At 41.8% G+C, this 10282-nt stretch overlaps 1 protein-coding gene across 2 annotated transcripts; it reads right to left on the reverse strand.

The window, feature by feature from the left end:
• Window positions 1–455: 455 nt before the first annotated feature.
• LOC100275688 (uncharacterized) lies at window positions 456–9843 on the reverse strand. 2 transcript variants are annotated; one of them, NM_001374081.1, is made up of 4 exons: window positions 9640–9800; window positions 3748–4188; window positions 1007–2290; window positions 471–852 (listed from the first exon to the last, which is right to left on the reverse strand). In NM_001374081.1, exons 2-4 carry the CDS (start codon window positions 4180–4182, stop codon window positions 775–777), a joined length of 1797 nt encoding a protein of 598 aa, NP_001361010.1. In that variant the 5' UTR covers window positions 4183–4188; window positions 9640–9800; the 3' UTR covers window positions 471–774. The 2 variants fall into 2 exon arrangements, with proteins under 2 accessions (XP_020394458.1, NP_001361010.1); XM_020538869.2 differs by lacking the exon at window positions 3748–4188 and having other exon boundaries at window positions 456–852; window positions 9640–9843.
• Window positions 9844–10282: the final 439 nt, after the last annotated feature.

Here is a 10282-nt window from a genome sequence, read left to right on the forward strand (position 1 = left end):
GCCTGGGATGGTGGCCTCTGGTTGTTTGACCGGGCCGGTGCCGAAGCCCGGTTATTAACGGGCCGTGCCCGGGCTAGCCCAACGGGCTCAAAACGCTGTCGGGCACGGCACGCTAACCGGGCCGGGCTGAGCCCGGGCACGCCTGTACCCGTGCCGGGCCGGGTCCGTGTCGGGCCAAAAAAGCGTGCTCCGTGCCGGGTTAACGGGCCTCGGGCTTTTTGAACAACTATAAATGTGATCTTGATGATAGCTATAGGAGAGAGACTTACAAAACAATGTCGGGATATAGGCTGCCCTTAGTTGGGTGGTGAGCATGCATTCTGGTCCTTCACGGTGGTTCCTTGATGTTGGGCATTTTGTTCTTGCTTCCTTAACGTAACGTGGAGTGTAAGCATTTATAGTCCAAAACACATCCGTACAGTAGAGTTCGTAACACATGGCACCGTGCAACAGAGTTGACTGACGCATATATATACATATGGTCTTTTATTAATAAAAAAGAAAAGAAAAGATACATTATTACAGCTTAGTCGTCCGGAACTGATCAGGACTAGTAATTAGAGAACAATAGTAAGTGAACACACGGGAAATCAAAGGACCAATATATTGACGATGAGGATAGTACGCACAAATATTAATTATTCTCAGGATCGGAGGGACTGGTGTCACGGCCTCTCGCTCATTAAATTTATTTATTTACTTATATTAATTGTGTATGTCTGAGTCTGCATCGACTGAACGCCACTCACGCTGTGGTGGTTGCCAGTGGCCTCATCATATATGCCCGTGGCCATGCGTCTTCTCCACGGATGTGAGGAAGCTGCGCCATTGCTTGATCGCGTGATCGGCAGCCTGCATCCAAGATAAACCCGGAATGCATGGGACCTTAATGCATGAAATCAGATCCATAAACTTTGTTCCATTATATATAAAAAAAAAATGAAATATCAGATCCATAGTGCGTAGTATCTCCGTACAGCAAACACTGTACGATCGACATACATACCAGGTATATGTCATGCTGCCTCGCTCGGTTGATGTCCCCCCGTAGGACGGCGGTGAGGTCACGGGACTCATGGCCTTCTTCCTGGTGTGGTGACGGTTGGTTCGTGCGCGGCAATTCCTGGTCCAGCTTGCACCAGAGATCGAATCGCTTGTTTATCCCATCTAGAAGCTCGACGGCGCGCTTGCAAACAATTGATGTCCCCGCATCATGGGCAGATGCTTCCCTGGCCAAATGCCTATGGGCCTCCTGCACCATTGCGTTCATCGCTGGCGTGCGGAATTGGCCTGTTGCAACCATGTGAGCCCCTGGCAAGCCGCCTGTAGCTGTCGCGCGCTGCATCTGATTGCTCGACAGCCATGAGTGGATGCATCCAACACCCAAGCCCCGCTTCAGGATACCCACCATGGCGCTGATGTCCTCGTCGATGCCTCCCAGGTTAACGAAGTTCCTCGGGGCTTCTTTCCAGGATTCATCGGACTGCTTGAACTCTTTCCACTTCCTCTGCAGCAAGCTCGCTGCGATGGCCTGCAAGACCGGGTCATCTCCTCCTTCCTTCCCGTGGACGGCACTAGCAGCCTCCCCCTTCAGGACCAGGAATTCTTTCAGGACGCTTATAAGCAAGTCTAGCACCTTCAACCGGACCATCTGCTGCAGGACCATGGGGTAGGGTGGGCAGGGGTTTGCAGGAGGAGATGAGCTGTTGGCCACGTGAATTGGGAGCGACACCGAGCAAGTGTCAGTAGTGGTCGACTGCCTGCCAGGCGCTTCCCTGTACGTGACCCTGGCATTAATCCCATTCAAAATTGTATAGTAACCCCCCGACCAACTCCCGGTACGATAAGAAAAGTAGACAATGAAGTCCTTCACCTCCCCAGCATAGAGCGTGCCAACCAAGATGCCTCCGGAACTCCCCCGGAGTATGTAACCCCCAGGGTCGATCCTTGTTATCAGCAAACTATTTGACCAGATGTCAACGCAAGCGTCGACGGCTACTACGGTCTTGAACCCAGCTAAGCAGACGGCGAATGCCTCGATGATCTTGTCAAGGTTGTCGGTGACGATGGAGGAATAGATTCCATAGGATATATCAGCGATATAGTGAAGCGCCTTTGGGTCGTGAGCCTTGCCCAAACCGAAGGTGTGGACTGGGTACTTTCGGAGGAGGCCTCGGATAGGATCCGTGGGGGTGATACTCTCATCTCCCCATTTGGACTGGCCGTCTAGACCATCCGAAATGAGAACGATGAAGCCTGCACGCTTCTTATCCGCTCGGTCGTCCAGGAGCTGTAGTATTTCGTACATATAAGTTAAAAAGAATAAAAAGGTGAAATCCAAATTTAATCAATGTTTTTAAAAAAGAAAAGGAGTCCAACTCAGCTACAGTTGAAATAATAAGTGAAATTCGATGTAAAGACTGAATGCAGTACTTCATCCGATCACAGATGTAGGTCCATCTAGGTTTGTCCTGACTCAAACTTCTCTAATTTTGTCTGGTAGCATCCATAAAAAATATATTATATTCAATGATCGATAGGAGTTATATAACTTATAAATTGTAAAAGTAGTTTTCACAATGAATTTAGTAATGTCAAACTTGTATTGTCAATCTATGTAAAATTTTAGATGTGGATGGTCATGGCAAAAGCTAAATAGGTTTGGATGAGGACAAACCTAGATGAAACTAATATATATATATATATATATATATATATATATATATATAAAGCTTTTTCATTGACTAAGTATAAATATTTTAAGAATTTTTTATACCTCACTACAAATTCATGGAATAAACACTCATATTTTTGCTGCTTCATGGTACACTAAATTAATCTTTGCTTATATGATCATTGCATCATGTAATATAATTACTGCCTTTAGAGTTGATCTTTTATCTGACCTCTATATATGGCACTATACCATCATCTGATCATGTTATTATTACCACTACAGTTGGCACTAGTTGACCACTACCATCACATCTTACTGTATAATTACAGTACCAATAAAGTAAAAACTACTTAACTACTTCATATTCATTATTTATTTATGGAATTACTTTATTTATAGTTAGGATCCTACTTAGCCACATCATATATCACCATTTCATTTATTCTTACAACGATTAGAGATGATCCTAGGCAACGTTGGTGTCTAGAGTCGAATTTATACTTTGCACCTCTCTGATCACCATTAACACTTGGCAAGCATAGATAATCTTATTAACTGCAATAATCTGTCTAGAGTAGAATTTATACTTTGCACCTCGCTGATCACCATTAACACTTAGCTAGAATAGATAATCTTATTAACTGCAACAATCTATTAAAATGTATTGATTGTTTTTAATTAAAGGAGATCAAATAGAAAACATGGATATGGATTTAACTAAATGAGATTTTTTTTTGAGAAACAGAAAGTAAGTTAAATGAAAAAGGGATAGTTTGCCCAGCAGTTTGCAAGGGCGTCTTGCTAGTTAACACTTTCACATTAAAGTACAGACAGGGTGCTATGTGCTGCAATGCGTATGTGGACGTCTTGGTCGGTTAGGCCCTAAATGATTTTGGAATGCAGGATGTTACAATTGTATTCCATCAAATACTGTATTGTCTTTTTGTATTTACCGTAAGCTCCACCAATGTTTGAGGAGAGGTAGTTTATGAACTAGTATTTAATTCTTATGCGCAAGCCTAAAAAATTCATATTGGGAATCAAATGGAGTAGCTAAGTTCACCACATACCTTCACAGCATGCTCCAAGCTCGGTTTAAAAGCAGTGTCACCCATAGCCACAAGCCCATCCACCTTTTTTTCGATAGCCATCCGACCACTGCCAGATATTTCTAAAATGCCAGTGGTATTCTCTTTGATGACCTTGTCGTTGAATGCTACAATGGCAAGGCGGTCGTCATCACCAAGCTGCCTTATTATGAACTTCATGGCATTTTTCAGCAGATCCAACCTTGATGGGATCTCTGTTTGTGATGCCGCTGGCCAGCTCATGCTTTGGTTAATATTGATAAGCGTGACTAGGTCAATGGGGGCATGGTTCTTCATAGATGAGGGTGCTTCAACACGCACCACTGCTTTCCCATTTAATGTAAATGTGTGTGCGCTGTCTATCAGAAGTATATGGGGGTTTGTGGCAATGCTTACTCTGACTTTCTCTAGGGTCATCTTGACCTGCATTCGCATTTTAGAATTAGAGAAGCATCTGCACTTCACTACCACTATCTTCTGTGAAGTAAACAAGTGATGTGTGCAACCAAATATTTTAACAATAGCATACATATATAATTTTTGAGCAATAACTATATATAAGGGAGGATCTGATTACAACTTATTAAATAAATATATATATAAGGAACAAGGGAGTTTATATGCTAGCATAAAAGAAAGAATGAGAAAATTTTACTAACAGACTCTAGCCACATGGAAAAAATGCTGCTTCAAATCTCCCATCACCATTTATTGGATGGACAAAGGTGATGTGTGTAGACGTACATTGAAAATACTTTCATAATGTTAAAATTTCAATCTATTTGAAAATGTAGCTCAACAGAATTTTGTGGCAAAATTTTTGTCTTGGAGACTGGCAAGGACCAAATACCTCACACTGTTGTCTACTAGTCCATGGACCCATGCTGTTGCATGGGCAATAAGAGATATAGGTGTTAGAAATTTGTGGACAAGTTCAAGGCTCATAACTAACTAACATTGCTTATCTTTGGCCTCTCTTATTTGCTCATAATCTAAGGCAATACTTATGCAAATACTTTCTTATTTTTATATGGATGTGATGGAGTTTAGTCTACCAGTTGCTATATACACCTTTACATTCCAATTCATAGTTGTTCCCTTAGAATTGCATGTCCATGCGTTTTTTTACATGTATTTAGTTAAATTCCCACCCAAGTGTTCATATTCTAACACAACAATCATATAGGTACTTTCTTATTTTTATCCAGATGAGATAAACTTTAGCTACTAATTAATTTATATACCTTTTCATCCATGTTCATGTTCTTCGCCTTTTCATCACTCCTTTATTTATGTTTGACATGTGTTTAGTTAAATTATTATTAGATTCAGCTATGTATTTGGCATGGAAATCTATATGCTCATCGCTTCTTGCGTATATGTAAACATGGTCTGTATGGTAAAACGCACATCATGTATGTACCTCTTAAATAATTCTTTTTCTGTATTAACAGTGGAAAGAAGTGAGTAATTTAGAAGCATATACAAAGTACTTTGTGATATTTTTTTTGTCTTGACAGACATAGGCCATTTGGATCGGATTTTACATGTTAGTTTATTTAGGTTATTTTTAAAACCTGTGAAGCTGGATAATTTAGATGCAAATTTAGGGGGTAATTTCAGTGAAGATTAGTGGTTTACTTTAGGTTAATTCTAATAATGGCAGTAGCGAGTAATTTAGAAAAAACTTTACGAGGTTACTTTAGACTATGTTTATAATGACAGCGGTGGATATATTTTTTTTAAAAAAAATAGAATAGATGCAATAACTAGTATTACCATCAGGTTATTAGATCCATGCCATTACAACTTTGACAGCTTGGAAAACTACCATTACAATTCATCTATTTTGAAACATGCCATTACAATTCATCGTCTACGGGAGTTCTGCCACTTTATACGCTAGGTAAGTGCTCAGGCCCACCGACAGGGATACGTACGTGTGTATGGACATCTATGCCCTCCTACCTCTCTCTTTCTCTCCAGACCGCATCGGCGACCCTGCTTTCTCGTCCCCATCTCCGACCGCCGCCTGCCCCTGGCCTCCAGCTGCTGCTGCCGTCCCAACCGCCCGCCGCCACCAAAGCCCATTTGTGCTCGCCGCGCACGCCCAACCGCGCTTGCCATGGCCGTCGAGCCCCAGCGCCGATGTGCGTCACCCCCGTGGCCAAGCTCCGGCGTGGCCCCGCTTCCCCCCCCCCCCCCCCCCCCCCCCCCCCTCGAACTCCGACGGGCCCCGCCACCCCGCCCTCGTTGTCGAGCTCTGGCGGGGCCCTGTGACCCCGCCCCTCCCGTCGAGCTCCGGCGGCCCCCGCGACCCCGCCCCCTCCGTCGAGCTCCGCGACACCGCCCCTGCCGTCGAGCTCCTGCGCTGCCGCGTGTCCTGGCTCCATCGCCGAGCTCCGCGGTGGGAGCGCGTCCTCGCCCCGCCATCGAGCTCCGCCGCGTCGTCGCTGCCCCTTCTCACCTGCTCGTCGCGGCGCCACAAAGCCACGCCCCCTGCCCCTCCTCGCCTGCTCGTCGCGGCGCCTGGCAACGTCGCTGCTCGTTGCCGCACCCACCGCCGCGAGTAGGACAACAAGATGGGATGGCGTCGTCTCTGCTCAGCTGCTCGTCGCAGCGGCCGTCGCTGCTCGTTGCTGTAGCGGTGCACCCACCGCCGCGAGCTGGGACAACGAGGCAGGTTCTCCATCCCTGCGAGCTATGGCCTGAGGAAGTGGCTTGAGGCGGCTGCCATTGCCATGGGAGATGGATCAGGGAGGAAAGAGAGCAAAGAGATGACATGTGGGGTCATTGAGCCAGTGTGATGGAGAGGAAGAGAAGAACCAGGGGTATTTGTGTCCATACGAAAATACAATGCCCTATAAGTGGGTCCAAATGTATTGGATGCGTACAGCGTGGCATATTTCGAGTAGAAGAAGAATTGTAATGGTATGGTTCTAAATAGGTAAATAGTAGTGGTAGTTCTCCAAATCTTAATATTTGTAATGGCATGAATCCAATTAACCCCATCATTCATTCATTATTGGTTACAGTCTAAGAACTGATGCCTGGGTGTTTTTTTTAATTTTTTTTTGAGAAACTCTTATCGTATCTCATTGAGGATTAATGTGAAGTTCAAAGGAAGTCCAATTAATAATACTCCCTCCGGTCTGATTTATAAGGCGTAGTCAAATATGGCATGGTAACCCAAATTACAAGTTGACCACTCATTTATCCTATATTATATTTTTTATTATCATAAAATTAGGATCATTGGACCATATCAAGTTCGTATCACAATAGTTAAAAATTGTTCACCAAATTATTGGTCAAAGAATGTGAAGTTTGAATCTTGTTTTGCGTGTTCGCCTTTTAAACCGGACTGGAGGGCGGAGTAGTAACGAAAGTAACTAATTGATTACATACTATATAAACAACGAGTAGTGCTAGCTGTATTGGCTGCCAGTTTCAGCATACAAATGAAAAAGGTATACTTTACCAAAAAAAAAGTAATTTTTTTTCAGAAAGTCTGAATTGTTTGTTAGGTCTGATTAGCTAAAAAACCACAGCAATTTCTGCATCAAATTAAAGATTAGGGAACAGGGAAGAACAAGATTCTAACAGTTCTACAAAATGGAACCCCTATAGAGACAATGTAGTACTATCTTTAGTCCAAAATAGATTTTGTCATACCAGAATGTCTGCAACCGAAGTTTTAAAAATTTAGTCATGATGATTAAAAATTTAACCACTATTGTCCATCAAAAAGTACTTTTGTTGTATGAGAATGGGCTGGAAATTTCAACATTAAAAGTATAATAATAATTTTATTGCCTTTTAATACATTTAAAAGATTGTAATGGAACCGGCAGATATAATAACTATACTTTCATTGTGGAAGAAATGGGAGACGTCTGGAGTAGAGGTGGAAAATGGGTAGCAGTAATCCAAAGTATCCAGTAATACATGTATCCGCATTACTTTGTAATAGATAATAAAATGGATATATCTAAATTAATTTTTAATTGGTTCAGTATCTAATTTCGGATCCATATTTGTTATAAACGTGGATATATATATATATATATATATATATATATATATATATATATATATATATATATATATATATATATATATATATATATATATATATATAACAGACTTCATTGTGAAGAATAACAGACTATTCATGCACTATAAATGTATCATTTTTAATAATTTTGAAACTATCTAAAAACAACTTGCATTCAACTTAAAAGTTTAAACTATTTAATGACGAATGATATTGATTTTAGTAGGACCAATAATATATAAATATTAATTTAACATGTCTAATTATATTAATTTTGGTATTACTAATGATGTTAATTTTAATTAATATGTCTAATGATATATAATTTTACCGTCAAATGGTCCCTATTTAAATTTTGAAAGTTGAAAACATTTAAAAGTTGTATATATGACAATGATAACAATTTATGTAGGCCAGTTCCACGTGACGAGCTGGTTGTAATCTGTATATATAGTTGTAGGTCTGGTTGTCTAAGTTGTGTACAGATATATAGTTTAAGTGAAGTGTGCGTGTGTGTGGTGTCGATGTGTATGTATATGAGATGCGTAAAAAAAAAAAAAAAACTTCCTCCGTCGCTGCACGCAAGGAATCAAGTGCTGAAGTAAAAGCATGCGTAAAGTCTAAGCAAGGACCAATTTTGACTTTGGCATCTCCTTGGTAGCCTAGTCTTAGAAAATGTGCGTCCTCTAGAGTGAGTACGGGATTTCCATGCGTGATATGTAAATACGGGCGTGGTGTACCACTAGTGGATCGGAGGGGCCAAAGGAACAGAATGAACCAGCGTCGTCTGTGACTCACGTCGTGCTATATATGAATACTCGGTCATGCGTGATCTTACTCTTATCCTATAACAACCGTTCGATCTACACGTCGTGCTATATGAGTCCTCCGTTATCCTGATCTTACATATAAGATGCATAAGTGTCCTCATAAACCAAGACTTAATCTCACGTAAGGGTTAGTACGTCTCTGCTCTTAAAACGGCTTGGCAGGAATCGTCTGGTTAAAAAATCGACCTTTTTCTATAGCCTTTTTTTTATAAAAAAAAAATCCTATACACCACGTTACCATCCACTGAGAAAATGCTATAACAAATTGAGTTTGTTGTTTTACAGTACCTCATGTGAATGAGTTAATAAATATATAATCAATTTATGGTAATTGACTACAAAAGGGTCAATTTCAAAGCTAATTGTAGTATAGAACGTTTGTATGGTTCGCCACTATTTCCCGTACCTACTAGCTATACGTAAGTTAATATGTGTCACACAATATACAGTTCAATATCAAGAAAAATTCAAAAGCATGGTGATAACGCAACAAATGATATGTCCCGTTGCAACGCATAGACATATTTACTAGCTAGTATTAGAAAAGGATGACTTTGTGAATGGATTTATTAATATTTATTTACGTGCGTCCCACCGTTTTACTGCCCCTTGCCTGGCGGTCCGCACCTGACAGCTTGTTCGCTGCGGCTTTAATCCAGCTGCGGCTGCGTCTTCTACAGTATTTTGTCTCTATGGATTGCAGCTGCAGCAGTCCGAACGGCTTTAATCCAGCCGCAGCGAACAAGCCGTGAGAATTAAGATACAGTAGAAATCATGCGGTGGTGACCCCAACCCGCTCTTCCTAACTCGTATGAATAAATATAAAAAAATATAAGCATACGGTACAAATGCATATTATATAATTATGGATGTGGCGCATGCCCAATGGCTTATGAATTTAGAATTAAGGAAATCCATAAATCAATAATATGCATCTGCTTTCCAAATATGGCAGTTAACAGCGACAGGAGGAGATGATCCGCCTACCTTGATTGGCTCAAGAAGACTGAAAATCGACGGAGGGAACCAAGGGTCTTTGGATCTTATCTGAAGCACAGCTCTGGTGGAGTTTCTTGTTTTGAGGACCTGGAGTTTGATGCGGTAGTATCGGGTAGTGAGGAGGAAGCAAGAAGTAACATAACAATTAGATCGACAAGTTAAGCAGTGAAGGAGTTTGTCCCTTGCATCGGCCTTATATATGTGCAACCCGAAGCACTAGAACATCTGTAAAAACCAAAGAATCTAGATCAGGATGCTTGAGTCTCTCGGGCAAGCAAAGGTGGGAAGCATAAACCAGTTGAGACTCAATGAAGAAAGGCATATTCTCAGGTGAGCGTGAAGGAAAGCACATACTTAAAAAAAAAACTCGATCTGCGCTGTATTTCGACTTAAGAAGAAGATCTTCTCATGCAGATCGAGAAAAACCTCTAACCCCTGCCCCACCCATATACAGCGGCACCGTAGCTCCATGAGATGAGCTGTCCACAGACCTGTGCTTTGGACGTGGGGCAAACGAGGGAGTTTTTTACCTTGCCCGGGACATTCCCTGAAAAACAACGCGCGTGGGTATGCCACATCTGGGGCCCAAACCTACCGCAAGGGTGCTACTGAAAGTGCTAGACCACCCGGT

This window comes from Zea mays, chromosome 6 (genome assembly GCF_902167145.1).
Source record: "Zea mays cultivar B73 chromosome 6, Zm-B73-REFERENCE-NAM-5.0, whole genome shotgun sequence".
Lineage (NCBI taxonomy): Eukaryota > Viridiplantae > Streptophyta > Magnoliopsida > Poales > Poaceae > Zea > Zea mays.

Bases quoted from the DNA above. Each gene is read 5' to 3' on its own strand.
- LOC100275688 (NM_001374081.1), bottom strand. From the start codon at position 4,182: ATGACCCTAGAGAAAGTCAGAGTAAGCATTGCCACAAACCCCCATATA. The intron at 2,291-3,747 runs GTATGTGGTGAA...GAAATACTACAG, and splicing joins GCTTGGAGCATGCTGTGAAG to CTCCTGGACGACCGAGCGGA. The intron at 853-1,006 runs GTATGTATGTCG...TCTTGGATGCAG, and splicing joins GGCAGCATGACATATACCTG to GCTGCCGATCACGCGATCAA.